Raw genomic sequence first — 19,187 nt, 5'->3', positions numbered from 1 at the left:
ATACTGTTTGTGATTTCTTTAATATTGGCTGTAAATGCCTTCTATAGTACACATTTTGTAAATTAAATGAACAATTATTTAAGTAAGCCACAATAAAATTGTACTAATTTATCTGGGAAATCTAATTCTACCTCCATGATTTAACCATTGTATCTTTACGAGATTTTTACATCGATGAAAGTAAATTCTCCTTACAAGGTGCGCGAGCATCTCATGAATAAATAATAAGCCAATGATAATCAATGGCGGTGTTTTCAGTCCAGCAAACTTGAGCACCAACGTGCAGTAATAAACTCGCTAATTCGAAGTTTCTGTACATTTTACGATGTTTGGAGGAGCAGATAGTGGAGGATTGTACTAATGGTAAAGTATACTGATTCGATATTTCACATGGTAAATTTTGAGATATATTACACTACTTAATTTGTAAGAAATACCGAGTACGAAGAAGAAAACATTCACCGGGACCTCCCCGGTTAGCCAGACCGTCAAACAGCGCCGAGACCGGGACGAAGCATTCAGCCCTTTCACGGTCTGTGTAGCTCGTCCTCGGAAGGTGACAAGGTATACAAATTGGCACGTTTATTTTCATTGGATGAGTTCATTGGATGTCAAGAGCACTAATTTTCATATCATGTAAACACGTTTTTGTCGTAGTTTACTTCCATGTAGATAGTGGTTGTTGCAAAAATAAATGTAGGAACTCATCGGAATTCAACTTGAATTAAAAGTTGATGAAATCATTTTTCAAGGACAAGGGTAAATGATATTATAACTGGTTGCATGTCTTTTCCACACGGTTTCCAGTTTATAATTTATGTTGGATAAATTGTGTTTATTCTCTTTTTGTATTTTAAACCTCATGGAAGTCTCCTTAAAATCTTTGAGTTTTATCAATATTTCAGACAAGCCACAAATATTTGATGTTGTTGTCTCTGACAAGCATTGTTTCCTTTTTCTTTCAATTCAATTTGTTCCAATAATGTGTTGACATTATAAAAAAGTTAAGTAACAATAACAATAGTATGCGTGCAAAATATGGTTTTAAATAATTTTAGTGATTTTACACATGGAAGATATTTATGTTGATTTTGTGGGTGTGAAAGTCCAGTATTGAAAAGAAAAGGGCACTGCTATTATTGTGTTTTGTTCAATGCCAATTAATTACATACACTTGTTTGGGGCTAGGGTGAAACATGGAGGTAGAACCTCCATGGGTGAAAGTAGGGGGGGGGGAAACTGTATAAAAACTCCATAAATTAAAAATAATATTTGTTTTTCTTCTCATGAATAATAGCTCTTGGAACAAAAGCTCCCCCCCTCAAAAAAAAAAAGCGATACTGGATTAATAAAAATAAACTTCTGTGTGGTACAACAAGTTTTCTTAAAGCCATTGGACCCTTTCGGGAAACAGTATTGTTCAAAGGCCCACACTTTGTGTATCACAACTTATATATAAAATAACAAACCTGTGATAATTTAGGCTCAATTGTTCATCAGAGTCGGGAGAAAATAACGGGAAAACCCACCCTTGTTTCTGCACGTTTTGCCGTGTCATAACATTGTGTTTACTATCATCCCTAGTTCTCGTTGTCGAGAATTGAAAATTGTTTTAATGTTTTCTCAAAAAGTAAAGGATTTCATGGAATAATATTTCAAGAGAAGTCTTTCACCATTACCTTCTGTAAGCACTGTAGGTTATTTGTAAATCTGTGAACTTTTTTTTTTTTCTGTTCCGAAAGTGTATAATGGCTTTAAAGGCAGTGAACACTATTGGTAATAACTCAAAATAATTATAATTATCAGCATAAAACCTCACTTGGTAATGAGTATTAAACAGGGAGAGGTTGATAGTATAAAACATTGTGAGAAACGGCTCCCTCTGAAGTGGCGTAGTTTTCGAAAAAGAAGTAATTTTCCACGAATTTGATTTCAAGACCTCAAGGTTAGAATTTGAGGTCTCGAAATCAAGCATCTGAAAGCACACAACTTCGTGTTATAAGGGTGTTTTTACCTTCATAGTTATCTCGCAACTCTGCCGACCAATCGAGCTCAAATTTTCACAGGTTTGTTTATTTTATGCATGTTGAGATACACCAAGTGAGAAGACTGGTCTTTGACAATTAACAATAGTGTCGCTTAAATTTCAAATGTTCACTGATCATGTGTGTGTTATTCATATCAAGTTTATGGAAATATTCGACAAGAAAAAAATTACCAGGGATACAGCATTCCAAACAAAATTTATTAAATTGCACTCTTTTCAAGTTTAAGGCAGCGTAAGTATCCCTTACAATGTCATTCCTTTTTATGTTTGCAAACTGAATCTTAAACCATTGACCTCTAGGCTGTTGTCTAACCAAGCGTTAAATTCTGAAACCACAACCTTTTAAAAAACCACAACAACTCAGCTTTATAGTGGTTGGAACTCTGCAAGGGGTTGTTTCTAAAGACGCTGTGACCAAGGTTGCAGACAATTGTGTTGTTGGCGGTTACCATGGTGATTAACTGACAAATAGAAACTTGAGAAGCGCTGAGAGTTTGAAAGGCATTAGTAGGGCAAGCTTGTCTGATATTGTTTATAGTTACATGGATGATCGATGACTGCACTTTCATTTTCCTTTCACAAGTTATTATCAAACATATTGTCAAATATAAAACATAAAAAACCCTGAGTTGTTTATAATTTCTGAATGCATTTGTGAAGTTGAGTTTCACTTTTTTGGGGTGCTATTTTGGGTTGTTGAGGGTTGATTTTTTAAGAATTTTAGTATTATTTATGACAGATTGCAGTGTTGCAAAGAGTAGGGCTTTTAAAACCAATTTAAACACCAGGTATACAATTTTGGGTCCAGAATGCCCACAGTTTTTTAAAAACCCTGGGGACTACCCTGGATATAATTGAAGTTGAAGTACATATCTTGGATCCAACTCAAAATATGTATTGGTCAATCAAATAAACAATAGACAATTTCTTTAAAATATAAAGGAGGATTTCCTACCCCTGAAGACATTGGGGGTTAGTGCCAATTATACAAAAAATGTACAGGCCTTCAATTTTGTTCTTGAAGGGGCACAGCAATTTTGCTGGAAATTTGCTGGAAAGTTTCAAACTGGGTGTCCAAATTGTTCAATCACAATACATTCACATGTCAGACAAAACCGGCCATCCAAATTTTAAAAAGGCTGTCCAAAAGACACCCAGACTAGTCCTCTGGCTAACACTATCCTTGGACGGAGTTACATTTCTTAAGACTTAACATGCTTAGGCCCTAAAGCCTTTGTCTTGTTCTGTTTTGTTTTTTTCCAAGCAAAGCTTTAAAGAATTTGAATTTAGCTGTTAGGTGAATAGCCTTGCATAATCACAACATGTTCATTTATTCACATTGAATCCAACAGAGTGCATTCACATTGTGTGGGGGCATGATCCATGTTTAGGCCCTATAACCCTGTTTTCAGTGACCCCTCTCGACCTTTTGTAATTGTGTAGTCTAATGTACATGATGGTGTAGTCAGCTTGTGCAATGAAATAATTGGGAAATAAATTGCTTCATCTCTCCCTTGCTTTTAGGGTTTTGGTGCTTTTTGAACAGCACAAAATACAAACAGTGACAGATTTACAATATTTGTAATACAGTGATAACCCAGCTAGTAAAAAACTTCCCTTAAATTAATATTACTTGCTGAGGTGCTGAACTCTTTTAGAAATGAGTAGGCCTAAAACAATTTCAAGAAAATTATTTTATCATGTAGATGTGTACAGCATTTTAAGTGGCTCTCCTGAAGACATTGTTCTGTGATTTTCAGGGTTTTTTTTTCTCTAAAAACTTGGGGACTTATCAAGCTGAAACTCTTACAGATTACAGTAAATTACTATTCATTTACAGTGTGTAGGGATTCATGTCATGGCCAAATTGATCCAACAAAGGGTTTAAAAACCCTACAATTTTAAAGACAATGGACGCTATTGGTAATTGTCAAAGACCAGTCTTCTCACTTGGTCGATCTCAACATATATGCATAAAATAACAAACCTGTGAAAACATGAGCTCAATTGGTCGTCGAAGTTTTGAGATAACTATGAAAGAAAAAACACCTATGGTCACACGAAGTTGTGTGCTTTCAGCTGCTTGATTTCGAGACCTCAAATTCTAATTTTAAGGTCTCAAAATCAAATTCATGGAAAATTACTTCTTTCTCGAAAACTACGTCACTGTAAAGGGAGCCGTTTCTCACAATGTTAATACTATCAACAGCTCCCCATTTTTCGTTACCGAGAAAGGTTTTATGCTAATAATTATTTTGAGTAATTACCAATAGTGTCCACTGCCTTTAACAAAGCTAAAAAAATGCTTATTTGCTCTGATTACACCCTGCTATCCTAGGAACAATAAAACAAAGACCTTGCCATGGAAACAAAAGGGAAAAACCAGAATGCCAGCTTATTTAAAAAAAGAACTTTCAGTCTTTCAGTTCATAGAAACCGCTGTCTGGCCAACGAGTTTCCTGAGATTTACTCGGAAGGTAGCCAGAATATAGAACTCTTATTAAAAAGGCAGTCACATCTGGTGCACTATTTGTGTTAAATATTCTGTGCAAACATGCAAGGACCAGAATGACTATGTATTATATTATGCATACATTATGCATATTAAAACCATACATAGCCTAAAGCATTCGTATTTCATAAATAAATAGAGTATTTTATCTGTTAAAAAGGGATTGTTGAGATTTGGTAGGCCTTGTTTAAGGCAGTGGACTCTATTGGTAATTGTCAAAGACTAGCCTTCACAGTTGGTCTATCTCAACATATGCATAAAATAACAAACCTGTGAAAATTTGAGCTCAATCGGTAATCGAACTTGCGAGATAATAATGAAAGAAAAAAACACCCTTGTCACACAAAGTTGTGTACGTTTAGAGGGTTGATTTCGAGACCTCAAGTTCTAAATCTGAGGTCTCGTAATCAAATTCTTGCAAAATTACTTCTTTCTCGAAAACTATGGCACTTCAGAGGGAGCCGTTTCTCACGATGTTTTATACCATCAACCTCTCACCATTACTTGTCACCAAGTAAGGTTTTATGCTAACAAATGTTTTGAGTAATTACCAATAGTGTCCACTGCCTTTAATACACAACTTAATAACCATCAAAACATGCTTGGTAAGAAGCACTGCAGCTGTTGGTACAATTTTGAGAATTAATTCCCCTCGAAGGAATGTGGTTTTAGACAGAGGGATTCAAACACATCCAGGAGGTTTTTTCTCATTTTGATTTGCATATTTCACAAACACTTCTGATCTAATAAAAATTTTCAGCATAATAAATAAGCCTAAATTAATTTTTTCTTCTTCAAACTCAAGCACTGTTGTTCGTGTTTGTTTTTATCAAATGGCAGATGACTGAAACTAAAAAAGGATGTTATTTTTATTTTGTTGTCATATTTTGTATTTTTTAGATCTATGCAAAGAGGCAAGTGGCAACAAAGAGAAAGAGCATGGAACAAAGATGCATTTATTGAGAAGTGATAGTTGGCCAACTGCACCGCATAGTTTTAAACCCACCAAAGATTGGTGCTAGAATTTTATATCAAGAGAAATGGCAATACATGCAGTCATGAGGTTGTGGAGTTATGTGTTGCTGATAATCTGGACTACCCACCAATGCTGCATTTTGAGGGTCGCTGGACAAGACACTCCCAATTGCCAGGATAAAGCGTGCTACCCGCCTTTCATAAACCTCATCCAAGACTTGCCAAACAGAACGATCTCCACCAGCTCCACCTGCGGGACCCCGCCCAGTGTATTTGAGCTCCACCTCACTAGCCAGGGGGGGGAACAATACCAACAACAGACGTGCGATGCGAGCGATCCGGACCTCGCCCATCCGCAAACCGCCCTCTACGATGCAACCATGGTTTATTTCTTTTCAGCACCCAACTTGGACTCCTGGTGGCAATCACGGAAGGGAGCACAGGACGTGGAGCTGCTCCTTACGCTCGGAGACAAATTCTTATTTCAAGGGACTCGGCTGGCCTTCCGGAGTCTACGCCCAAAGAGTTTGATCATTGAAAAAAGTGCAGATTTTGGTATTAACTGGTCTCCACTGCAGTACTATGCTGTCAGTTGCGCTGAAACCTTCAGTGGTGTTCCTGTGGAGAGAGGGACGCTTAGCTACTCGGCCATTTGTGAGGAGAGGTACGTAGTTGGGGACACAACAACCCAAGTACCTAACTCAGATATTCAGGAGGTAAGTGATATACTAATAATAATAGTGGCTTCTTATATAGCGCTCAGGTCCGTCACGCGGTGACGCTCATGGCGTATCAACATTATTACCCCTGGTCACTGGGCCTTAAATCATTCCTTAAACCATCTCAGCTCCCTGGGGAGTATACAGCCTGTGCCGCCAAATATGTAGAGCAATCAAGGCTAATCCATCACAAGAACCAACTCTGCCCTCACAGGTACCCATTTACCCCTGGGTGGAGAGAAGCAATTACAGTGAAGTGTCTTGCTCAGGGACACAAGTGTCACGACCGGGATTCGAACCTACACTCCGCTGAACAGAATCACCAGAGCTTGAATTCGGTGCTCTTATCCGCTCGGCCATGACACCCCGACTTGTGTTTCCCTTTGAAGACTAAACTGGGGCTTCAAGGTCAAATTCAGTTTTGTGATACACCTCATATTTTGATAGATTAAGTTCTTATGAGAATGACAAGAACATTAGCAGGGCCTAGGTAAGGCGAGGCAAGCCAAGGCGAGGCAAGGCAATGTCAGGCAAGGCAATATCTGGCAATGTCAGGCAAGGCAATATCGGGCAATGTCAGGCAAGGCAAGGCTAGGCAAGGTCAAGCTAGGCAAGGTCAGAGAAGGCTAGGCAAGGTAATGTCAGGCTAGGCAAGCCAAGGCAAGTCATAGCAAGGCAAGGCTAGGCAAGGCAATCAAGTCAATGTCAGGCAAACATAGGCAAGGCAAGGCTAGGCAAGGTCAGGCAAGGCTAGGCAAGGCAAGGCACAGCAAGGCAAGGCACAGCAAGGCAAGGCAATGTCAGGCAAGGCAAGGCAATGTCAGGCAAGGCAAGGCAATGTCAGGCAAGGCAAACAAGGCACAGCAAGGCAAGGCAAGGCAATGTCAGGCAAGGCAGGGCAATGTCAGGCAAGGCAAGGCAATGCACGGCAAGGCACGGCAAGGCACGGCAAGGCACGGCAAGGCAAGGCACAGGAAGGCAAGGCAATGTCAGGCAAGGCAAGAGTATAAAATAAAATTACATTTTACACCATTTTAACACGAGGTTAGACACTTGTAATTTCCACTTTCATAAAGACTCTATAATTAGGAAAATAATGCATCACCAAACTAATTTCAACCTACGCCCTTTATAGGCCTGAGGGCGTTAAAATAACTCATAAGGGAAAAGCCATGAAGCTCTTTCCACCACACCCATCATTCTCTTGAAATCAGAATTCGCGCAAACACACATGGCACATGTTACGTATGCGTACCATCTACTATTGTGTGAGTCACTCAGGTGCAGCTGTTGCAATTACCTCACTAAATACTTTCAAAATGAATTATTACCATAACAGTTTCTCTAGTATCTCCTGGACCTGCACGTGTATCACTTGCTTTTATTAATTTATAATGAGAACAATTTCTTTGTTTAAAATTACTGTTTTTATAAGGCGTTGGCTGCACACACTTGCTTTTGTTAATTTATAATGAGAACAATTTCTTTGTTTTTAACTACTGTGTTTTTAAGGCGTTGGCTATTTCTAATGCTAATTTTGGTTAACCTTTGCCGTCCAACATGAACCCTTTTAATGCTAATTAAAGTTGTGCTGCAAATGATGTCAACCTCCTCTAGAAATAATATGGAATTTTGTTATTTATAATGATGACAATTTCTTTGTTAAAAATGATTGTTTTTTAAGCATCGACTAGTGGATAACACTAGCAAAAAGACAAGTTTTTTAAGAACAAATCTATACAGCAGTGAGTAGATATATACACAAGCCATGATATTCTTCCTACTTAAAGGCAGTGGACACTATTTGGTAATTGTCAAAGACAAGCCTTCACAGTTGGTGTATCTCAACATTTGCATAAAATAACTAACCTGTGAAAATTTGAGCTCAATCGGTCATCAAAGTTGTGAGATAATAATGAAAGAAGAAAACACCCTAGTCACACGAAGTTGTGTGCGTTTAGATGGTTGATTTCGAGACCTCAAGTTCTAAATCTGAGGTCTCGAAATCAAATTCGTGGAAAATGACTTCTTTCTCGAAAACGATGGCACTCCAGAGGGAGCCGTTTCTCACAATGTTTTATACCAGCAACCTCTCCCAATTACTCACCAAGAAAGGTTTTAATTATTTTGAGTAATTATCAATAGTGTCCACTGCCTTTAATAAAATCTGGTTTCCAATTTGGTTTGGTCTTGGAAAAATCTTTAAAACCTTGTGAATCAATCGCCTGAAATGTCTAATTAAGCCTACATGTACACCATGTGTAACCTACATACCTTGTACTTGATAAAATATCCCTACTTTTTTTCCCGTTGACCAAATTCATGCCTGTTGTGTTGAACACAACCGGGATACATTGATACCTGCTCATGCAATGCATTAAATCCTGTTAGATTGACATTGTTATGAACTTTATGATCAGTGAGCTTTCAGATTAAAAAAAAAAAAAAAAAAATAATAATAATAATAATCAGATAATTACAAATTCTATACTTTGTCCTTGACGTAACGCACTGCATCAACCTTAAAAACCATATATCAATAATTTTATGGAGGATGTATAATATATGAAAAAGTACAAATTCAGTTTTCCTTTTAATTTATGGTGTTGTAATGACTTATTGAGTTCCACACTATAAGAGTACACAATGGTATACAAGGTCAAACTCATAATTGTATTGTCCATTGCTACGTTCATTCATTTGCAATGAATACTGTCGTAACTGCCCCATTCATACTCAAACAACAGCCATTTCCAGTTGATTTGCCTTCAATTTTCTCCAAACAATGGCGGCTGTTATCATGGGCCAGTCAAAGCTGCTGTACTTAGAGACATGTTGTTTTTTCTAAGTTCTGATTGAAATGACAGTTCAGGGAAAGGTTAAAGGCAGTGTACACTATTGATAATTACTCAAAATAATTATTGCCATAAAACCTTTCTTGGTGACGAGTAATGGGGAGAGGTTGATGGTATAACATTGTGAGAAACGGCTCCCTCTGAAGTGCCATAGTTTCCGCGAAAGAAGTAATTTCCCACGAATTTGATTTCGAGACCTCAGATTTAGAACTTGAGGTCTCGAAATCAACCATCTAAGCGCACACAACTTCGTGTGACAAGGGTAATTTTTCTTTCATTATTATCTCGCAACTTTGATGACTGATTGAGCTCAAATTTTCACAGGTTTGTTATTTTTTTGCATATGTTGAGATACACCAACTGTGAAGGCTAGTCTTTGACAATTACCAATAGTGTCCACTGCCTTTAATATTCAGTAGTCAGATTTCTAAATAAACATGTCAATTTGACTCATTATGAATGTAGTCATTTTGGGAACAGAAACATCACTTAATCTGTGATTTGTTTATGTGAAATCAGTAAAAAAAAAATGAGAACAGATCAATCTGAAAAATGTTGTTTTTTTCAGTAATGATCTTAAAAAATACATAATTAAACATATCCCTAAATGGATGGTAGACAAATTACTGTAGAGGAAGTTAAATACCACTTTGTGAACCTGGATTCATCTTCCCCCAAGCTAGGCAGGAACTTCATCTATGAAGAGAAGAGGCAAGGCCATTTTCAGTATGGGCACTTCAGGGCCCAATTTCATAGAGCTGATAGGCACAAATATTTGCTAAGCATGAAATTGCTTCCTTGATGAAAACAGGGTTACCAACCAAATTTTCACATGATTTTTCAGGAATAAGCAAACAACAGCTGAATACCAGTAACAAGCAATATGCAACAAATGGAAATTTGGTTGGTAATCCTGTTTTGTATCAAGAAAGAAATTTCATGCTAAGCAAATTTTTGTGCTTAGCAGCTCTATGAAATTGGGCCCAGTAATTTGAACACTTTACCAGTAATCCCAAGGATGGATCAGTTACATGTTAGATCATATAAATAGACTCAAATCAGAAGTGCTCAATGGCTTTGGATACCATTTTTACTGGTATACTCAAATTTACATTTTGTTGAACAATTTGAAAGGAAATTGGAAGTGTAATTGAGGAAATTCTTCCAGTGGTGGTTGGGGAATCCTGAGTGTCAGGCGGGTTTTCGCTGTTCGGGACCGACCGCTGTGAGCAGAACCCTGCTAATTACGAAAATTTGTATTTGGTTGTTTTTATTTTTATTTTTATTTTCTTTGCCCTGTAAGACTCAATACAACCCGGCTCAACTCCTGGGCGAGGAGTTCTCCCTAAAGGATGTCATGGATTACTTCACGGTTACCAACATACGCATCACCCTGGGTCTACCGGGCAGTGCTGTTCAGCTAAGAGACTACTTTGCCATTGCTGACTGGCTGGTCAGTGGTCAGTGTCTGTGCTTTGGTCATGCAGAGGAATGCAAAGGAGAGGTAAGAAAAGCCCCATCACATCGAACTCACTATGTTAACTTCATGGACGGGCTCGTCCAGGTTTGATCGGGAAGGTGCTTCAGAACTTTGAGCACGCTCAAAGTTTTCTGGCGACCATCCCATTCTGCAATAACAAGGAGTGGCAACATACTTAAAACAAGAAGGACGAACTACGAAAATAGAATTGCAGACTTGAATCAAACTAGTGTGTGTGCACACAGACAGAGGGTCCGTTTGCGCAACAACCGGGTCCAGTTGTAGCACATTTATTCCGTTTACAGACAGAAAGAATTTAAGTAACTAGGGCCAGACCAAACCCGTTTTACGGTTTTTGTTAAGATGTGTTTTGCCATTTTGAGAACTAGTATGGGGTGACCCAGCCTTACATACATGTAATACTGGTTATAAAATAAGATAACAGTTTTTATGCGTCAAATTTTGAATTGTGTAACTGTGTTCCTATTAGGGATTATTCTTCTTGCGTGGACATATTCACTCCGGATTTTTGACGATATGCCAAAAACGAACCACCTTTAAAATAAAATTTCACATGTTAGGTTTATTGAATAAAAACGAAAGGTATACTTTGCCTTCAAATGCCAATATGTTTACTCATATGTGTTAAAGGCAGTGGACACTATTGGTAATTACTCAAAATAATTATTATCATAAAACCTTTCTTGATTACGAGTAATGGGGAGAGGTTGATAGTATAAAACATTGTGAGAAACGGCTACCTCTGAAGTAATGTAGTTTTCGAGAAAGAAGTAATTTTCCACAAATTTGATTTCGAGACCTCAGATTTAGAATTTGAGGTCTCGAAATCAAGCATCTGAAAGCGCACAACTTCGTGTGACAAGGGTTTTTTGTTTGTTTCATTATTATCTCGCAACCTCGACGACCGATTGAGCTGATTTGTTTTTTTATGCATATGTTGAGACACACCAAGTGAGAAGACAGGTCTTTGACAATTACCAATAGTGTCCAGGCCTTTAATGAGAACCTGTTTGTGATTGCTCTTATTTCCCAGGATGGCTCTGACTGCGTATGCCAACACAACACAGCAGGTTTACACTGCGATCGCTGCAAGCCGCTGTTCAACAACATACCATGGCAAGCAGCGGTCGGGCTAAGTGCAGACAATGTGTGCCAAGGTGAGCTACAGTTGGACTTCTGTTTGATTAAATAAACCCAGCATGCGATTGTTCAGACTTTTTGCTGATTCCAGAACTTTTATGTCGGCCTGGTGAAGAAAATCAAACAATAATTGTTTTCCACAAATAAAGAAATCCTGCTCATTGGTGCTACTTCTCTAGTGCTTTGGATACTGTTTCCAAAAGCTCCTTGGAATCTATAACCCCAGGGGTTTACCAAAGGGTAGAAATGGCATCATTTCAATATACCTTTGTAAAAAAAATGATGCGATCAAGCAAATGAGGTCTTTGTTGACCCTGGTTCAAAACTTGTGAAAGTTGACCAACAGACGCTAGAGAATATCACTGAGTAAAAGGTTGAGTTTTTTTATTGAAAAAACATTTGCACCTGTTCTTTCAATGCTAATTTTAACCCTTTTTGATGTTATTTATCAGGAAGGAAGTTGTCAATATAAAGTATAATATATTTGGGCATTTAAATTTACCAAACAAATATTTGTGAAAATTTTACACATTTTGGCCTGTTTTAGCTTACTGATATTTACGACAATTGACTCATTTAGCCTGATTGCATCACAGAATGGCATTAATACAGCGTGAACAAACTCAGGCATGTAAACTAAAAGCAATGAGACATGGAACCAACTATTAAGAATACATACTGTGGGCATTGAAAACATTTAATAGTAATAATATAGTTTTTCATTGTGTGATTCGCTTAAAGATTCGCTTAACTGCTCTATTCATCCATGATTAGACTGACTCTGCATTTATTTTACAAATGCAAGTCAAATTTGTTGATTGCTTCTGGACAGATTGTGGATGCAACGGTCGGGCAGCCAGCTGTGTCTACGATGCCGTTAAGGAGTACGGCGTGTGCCAGGATTGTACTGAGAACACTGCTGGAGATAAATGCGAGCATTGTAATGACAACTTCTTCCGCAATCCGTTCACCGACCCAGCAAATAATGACACTTGTGTTGGTAAGTTCACTAAAATTGATTGAAAGAGACATTTATACAAAGTTTGAATTTTTGCAGATCTCCAAAACTATAACAATTCTTGGGTCTAATTATGTTAAATTTGCAACAGGGATAAAGACTATTATTTTACCCTAAAACACCGGGAAAGCACTGAGTAAGGGTAAAACCAACCTCGTCCCTAGGGTGTGTCGAGCGGTTACAAGGTTGACCGCTCTCTCACCCTGGTATTGGATCATTTGCATATCCAAAATGTTTGGATACATATGCAAATTCAAATAATTTACTTTTTGAAATTCACATCTTCGTCATAATCTCGTAGTACTGTACCAGATTTAATAGCTTGTTTGTACATTGTTGGTTGCCGGCAACGGCTGTACCAATGAATATGGAACATATTCTAATTGTAAAGCCGTTGTCCAATCAGGGTCCAAGTAAGGAGTTTCCATCCCAGGGTTTTACTATTGTAAACATGGTTGAAAATAAAGTAAACCATGGGGACGAGGTTGGGGTAAAACCAAATAATAAATTTTGGGTCCTCATGCATGCAGATTGAACAAATCAACAAAGACCAGAGGATAACACTTGATTATTTACAGTCGGCATGTAAACAGTTAAGAATTTATTTTACCCAACTGATGTTCATGTTATCATTAAACCTATAAAATGGTAGAGCAAAAAGTCCAGGAAGAATTGGCAAATGGGTTTTCTGAAAAATAAGCATCCTTGTCCCAAGTTTTTAACTTTGCAAACAAGAAGTTAATGGCCTGACGTTTCGACCCTAGCAGAGTCTTTCTCAAAGGCTAAAAGGTTTTAACTTTGTTTCAATGTGATTTTTTTTTTACAAGTTATCTGTATTAAAGTAAATAAAAATTTAAACTATGGGTGCGTTTGATTGGATTCCCTGTGTTGACCCCGCGGTGCTCATTCGGGTGAGCCCCTGACAAGAGCTAATCGAACGATCACTCGCCCTCTCGTGGTGACGCCATGCACCTCGAGCCAACCCCAAGTGACCCATTCCTCAAGCAGGGCACTGGGGGCTGACCCGGGTGAGCCCCTGCAATGACTTAAAAACTATTTGAACGTACCGGGGGCAGACCGGGGTACACCCAGCTAATCGATTGCACCCTACATTTAAATGGTACGGGTACTTGGTCGTTTGAGAATTTCATATAAAAAGAATTGACAGTTGGTTTTATAGCAAAATATAGTCTGTGCTGCAGGTGTTTTTTCTTGTGTTTGATACTTACGAGTCTTGCACAATTTTTTGGATCACAACTGAGTTATTAACAGTATATCTTGCTCCTAACAGATCTCATGGCTCCTTATCCATGTAGTCAATATTGCTGGCGTGAGTAACTAACATAATTATTCCTTTTTCATTCAGGGGTTAGAGTTTTCTTACCCTTCTCACGACCCCCCCCCCCTTCCTCAACGAGTTAACCCCTATTTTTCCTTGATAAGTGTTCTGCAGCCGATTTCACGAAACGCTAAGATTAATCCTAACTCGAGTTAGGACGAGTAACCCGTCCTAACGTAGGATGGGTTCAATGCGTCCTACGTATTTGGATACGAAACTGAACCCGTCCTAAGCCCTAAGATTAATCCTAAGTTATAGGAAGAGTTTGGTGAAATCGACAGCTGGGTTCTTTTACATGCACTTCCAATCCTAGAACATAGAATTTATGGTTTCATTTCCAATCAAAATGATGAAGGAATTTATGGTAAATGTACCTTGGTCAACAACAAAAGTGCCAGGACCAGGACTCGAACCCACACTCTGCTGATCAGAAACACCAGAGCTTGAGTCCGATGCTCTTAATTGCTTGGCCCTCTCCTATGACCCAAAACATTATTGAATTTTCTCAGCCTGCAAATTGTTTTGCTTTTACTGTCTTAAATTGTTTCCAATGGTTTATTGGGCTTCATTCATTTCATTTGCATGTCTATTTGGTGAAGGGACTTATTTTAGTCTATGGATGTTCTTTAGACTGTGTTAATAAACCCCTTGTATTGGCTGCCATTGCTGAGGCCGAACAAAATAATTGCGCACAACTCTCAGCCTGAGTTTTCCCCCACCACCAAATTCCTATAAAACATCTCCCAAACTTTCACTTTTGGCTTTGACTACTCCTTTGACTTACCCTAATACCCTTTATAGTGCAAGAGACTTTGTTCTCACATACCTTCGACCAAGGTCCAGCACCTCTCTGTAACCATTGTGTTGTCACAGTCACCAAGTACTAAAAATCAAATCAGACCTAGGAACGTTGTTTCAAGCACACTTCAATTTTTCAGTTGTCGTCCAGTGAACGATTTCTCATGTATAGTAGAGCACACTGCTACACAAAATGTATTAGTTGCTACTCAAAAAACATCATTTACTACTCAATATTGCCATTCAGTGTGCACAAAACAAGTTCACGCTATTGTTTTGCTATGCAAAATTGCTGAATGAAATCACTCTCTGCCGTCACCTAGAACACTCCTCTTCACTCGCACGCTTAGAATTCCGTTAACTAGATTATGACCAGAGAATAAACAAAACTCTGTATTACACTATATAGTCATGTCCGAACGAAAGTGCCAGTGCTTCTAACTGTCAACCGGAACAAAGATTTTGACAATATGGGGAGAACACCAACATAGGGCTGGATATATAGCTCAGTTAGCAGAGCACCTGTATGTTAGGGGGCATGGTTGGCTTGTGCGTAAAGCACTCGCCTCCACCAAGGTGACCCCGGTTCGATACCCAGCCAGGGCCATATGTGAGTTGAGTTGTGTGTTGGTTCTCTGCTGTGCTTACGAGGGTTTTCCAGACCTTCCGAATTCCCTCCTCGGGAAAAATCAAACACTTTCGATCTCTGGCTGTGCTCCGCGGTCATAATGGGTTGATGTGGCAGGCAGCCATAGGCGCCCTTGCATGCCTGCTTCTCAAACACGTTGTAGCCGCGTCCATCGCAATTCAGCTCTTAGCTGCGAGTAAGGATGATTAGCCTCCGAACTATAATTATTATTATCAACTTATTATGTTAATCCGTAGTTTTCCGGTTCAAATCCCACTCTAGTCAATTTCTCTTTGTTCAACCCAAAACTAAAGAATTTAAAAATCAATACTAATATTCTCACTACGTTTGTTTTGTCTTCCACAGCGTGTATGTGTAATGGTAACGGCACAGTAGCGGGCAGTGTTTGTAATGAGACTGATGGGAGTTGTGCGTGTAAAGTTAACGTACAGAACTTACTGTGTGATGAGTGTAAGGATACTTTCTACAACCTGGACATTTTGAATCCGGCTGGATGCCAACGTAAGTTGATAACGTGAAAAACTCTGAACTCATTTACACAAATGATAAGCTGGTCTCCAGAGGCTGTTCTCACCTTTTACGTTATACTTGGTAAAGGGACTTGCATTATAGGAACATTACGGAATTGGTTTTGCTAACAAAACCGTTGCTGGCAGTGTACACACTTTATGTAATCCACCATATACATGAACTGACAAACCTGTAGACGTTTGAGATCGATCTGCTATCTGGGTCACGAGAAAATAGTGTAAAACCGATTACAAATTTTGCATTGCATCGATGCCAAAATAAAAATGAATAAATCGCTCACTGAGCGATAAACTCCAAATGCGAAGTTAGATTATTTATTTCTCATCAAATATGACATTTCAAACAGAAATATTTCAAGGGATGTTTTCTACTATCATCATCAATAGACCGTGTAAGTTTTATGTAAATCTGTGATCTTCACGATTTTTGTTTCTTACCAGTTCTGTAACGTTCCTTTAAATGCACTGGACACTATTTACTCAAAATAATTGTTTGCATAAAAATGTACTTGGTAACAAGCAATAGAGAGCTGTTGATAGTAAAAAACATTGTCAGAAACGGCTCTTACCGAAGTAATTTAGTTTTTGAGAAAGGTAATTTCTCACTCAAAAGAAATAAACTACTTCATTATGTTATGCATCTGAAAGCACACAAAGTAATGCAACAAGGGTGTTTTTTCTTTCATCAAATTCGATGACAAATTGAGCCAAAATTTTCACAGGTTTGTTATGCATCTGTTGCGATTCACCAAGTGAGAATACTGGTCAATTACCAAAAGTGTCCAGTCCTTTTAAAGACAAAGTACAGGATGTGTAATCATCAGAACTATTATTTTATCTTCAAGCAAACTTGAACCCCCCCCCAATTCTGATTGGTCAATCGATAGCAACATCAGTGTGATATAAACCTACATTTCTTCATTCTCCTGATGATGACTAGAGCCAGCTAGTCGAAACATTGAGACCAATTAAGAACTCACTCCGTGGTACTAGTGAAGTTAATAATGATCCTCAAGCTAAAGTAGTAGTGGATTTTCTTTATCTTCCGCCAAGGTAGTAGTTTTAAAAATAGCAGGACAGTTCTTTTTAGAACTGAGAAGTCTCCCGAAAATCCCGAAAATCCGAAAATCTACTCTATCTACTCTAGAATATATAGCAACAAAAGAGCAAACTCTACCTGGCAAGAAGACACACACATGGTGTTACCGCAAACCAGATTGATACCTCACCATGTAATTCCTCAAATCCCATATAATATATGAAATAGGTAACATGGTCTCTTCTTTCGTTTTCATTTAGCATGTGACTGCGATCCCATTGGATCTTTGGGGTCAACAAACTTCTGCAACAAGGGGACCGGGCAGTGTATCTGCAAGACCAATGTAGAGGGGAACCGGTGTGACACGTGCATGGTAAGACATTTGAAGTTATGGTACAGTATTGACAGGCAGAAGTTCCCGCTCAAATGTGACAACTGCTTCTTGTCGGGTTTGGGTACTTTTTGTAGGACACAAAACACAAGTTCCACAGATTTACATTAAAATTACACGGTTTGAAGATAATTATGGTAGAAAGCTTCCCTCAAAATATTACTTGCTGAGGTGCTGTAGCTTTTGAGAAAATGAAAATTATTTTAGCATGTACAAAATATTTAGGTGACTCTCCGGAAAACATTGCTCCGTGAATATTTTCACTTTTTTTTTCTGAAGCTGAAACTTCTACAGGAAAATGATATTACAAACATCTTCGTTCACAGTGAGTAGGGACACACTTCATGACCAAAAACTTTATCTACAAAAGGTATCAAAACCCTTAAAAGACTGTTTCATAACGGGCAACAAAGTTAATTGTATCAAATTAATATTTTACTATTCCTCGATGCTTTTTTTCCCAGACTGGAAGTTATAGCCTTGACGCCAACAACCCAGACGGCTGCTCTCTCTGCAGTTGCAGCGACGGAGCCTCCTTGAGTGGCCAATGTGATGCCACCACAGGGACCTGTACCTGCCGACCGAATATTGTCGGGCGCGCCTGCAATGAAACCACACCCGGATTCTACGTTCCAAAACTCGACCAGTTGACCCTCGAGGCTGAATTGGCGTCTGCTGATAAAGTGAGTCTCGGATCAGTGTAAATAAATAAACAAAATGTTCATGTTTGTGTTTTACATTTTTTGTTCAACTCAACTTTGCCTTTTTTTTCCCGAATTGTAAAATGTAATACAAGTAATTATAAAGATTGAGCAAAGATGCATAAAGAACTTCTAGAACAATAATTATGTGAAACACAATGAAGCAATATATCATGTGAACTTTGTTTACAATAAGTGTGACCTTGTGCATTCTTTAGGTATTCTGGCAGGCAATATACTGCACTGGTCCTATGGACATTTTGTGTCATAACTTCCACATAAACCCAAGATTTATGAAAGTAAAAGCTGGACAAGTTTTGAGATGTGCCCCCTTTCATCTTATCAAAAGTTGATAGGAATTAAGCCCGGTTCATACGTACCTTCTGCGAATGCGAATGCGAAGCGAATATGTTGTGAATTTGACGTCACACCCTCTCTTCGCAGCGATTATTCGCAAGGGAGTAGAGCAGAGTTCAACTGCTGCGAATTGTTCGTTGTGAATTTGTGACGTCAAATTTCGCTTCGCATTAGCATTCGCAGGAATTATGAACCGGGCTTTAGACAGTGCAGTCTCCATAATGCTGTGTATAAAATGTGCCTGCAGGAAGTCCAGGCTCTGTGGCTCTTTTGTAAACATGTGATGTCACAGGTCACATCGTCTATTAAATGCACGCTAAACTGTGTCAGGACTCTGGAAGTTTGTTTTCTTCTCATTATGATTCTTGTCTTGTACACAATCTTCTGGTCCTTTAAAAATGTTGAGCTATAAGTTCTGCAGTCTCGGGATTTTTTCTCCCAACTTGAGCCCTGTGGTGTGTTCTTAAAGACACTGGACACTATTGGTAATTACTCAAAATATTTTTAGCATAAAACCTTTCTCGGTAACGAGTAATGGGGAGAGGTTGGTAGTATAAAACATTGTGAGAAATGGCTCCCTCTGAAGTAACGTAGTTTTTGAGAAAGAAGTATCTTT

The 19,187-nt window shown here is 38.5% G+C and overlaps 1 protein-coding gene across 2 annotated transcripts in view; it reads left to right on the top strand.

Moving 5' to 3' along the window:
• The first annotated feature begins 258 nt into the window (after positions 1-258).
• Positions 259-19,187, top strand: part of LOC117303034 (laminin subunit beta-1-like) — a 49,681-nt gene continuing 30,752 nt past the window's right edge. Inside the window, exons 1-9 of one of the 2 annotated variants that reach the window (XM_033787070.1) lie at positions 259-363; positions 5,460-6,250; positions 10,412-10,612; positions 11,643-11,766; positions 12,582-12,749; positions 14,059-14,097; positions 15,899-16,054; positions 17,383-17,495; positions 17,978-18,196. In XM_033787070.1, the coding sequence (XP_033642961.1) occupies positions 5,600-6,250; positions 10,412-10,612; positions 11,643-11,766; positions 12,582-12,749; positions 14,059-14,097; positions 15,899-16,054; positions 17,383-17,495; positions 17,978-18,196 (1,671 nt within the window). In that variant the 5' untranslated portion in view covers positions 259-363; positions 5,460-5,599. Of the gene's footprint in view, positions 364-5,459; positions 6,251-10,411; positions 10,613-11,642; positions 11,767-12,581; positions 12,750-14,058; positions 14,098-15,898; positions 16,055-17,382; positions 17,496-17,977; positions 18,197-19,187 lie in introns of those variants that run through there. The other variant, XM_033787069.1, reaches the window with a different exon arrangement.

The sequence above is a fragment of the Asterias rubens genome, chromosome 19 (genome assembly GCF_902459465.1).
Source record: "Asterias rubens chromosome 19, eAstRub1.3, whole genome shotgun sequence".
NCBI classification, from domain to species: domain Eukaryota; kingdom Metazoa; phylum Echinodermata; class Asteroidea; order Forcipulatida; family Asteriidae; genus Asterias; species Asterias rubens.
The sequence above is the reverse complement of the archived record's forward strand: the minus strand, read 5'-3'. Positions and strand labels throughout refer to the sequence as shown.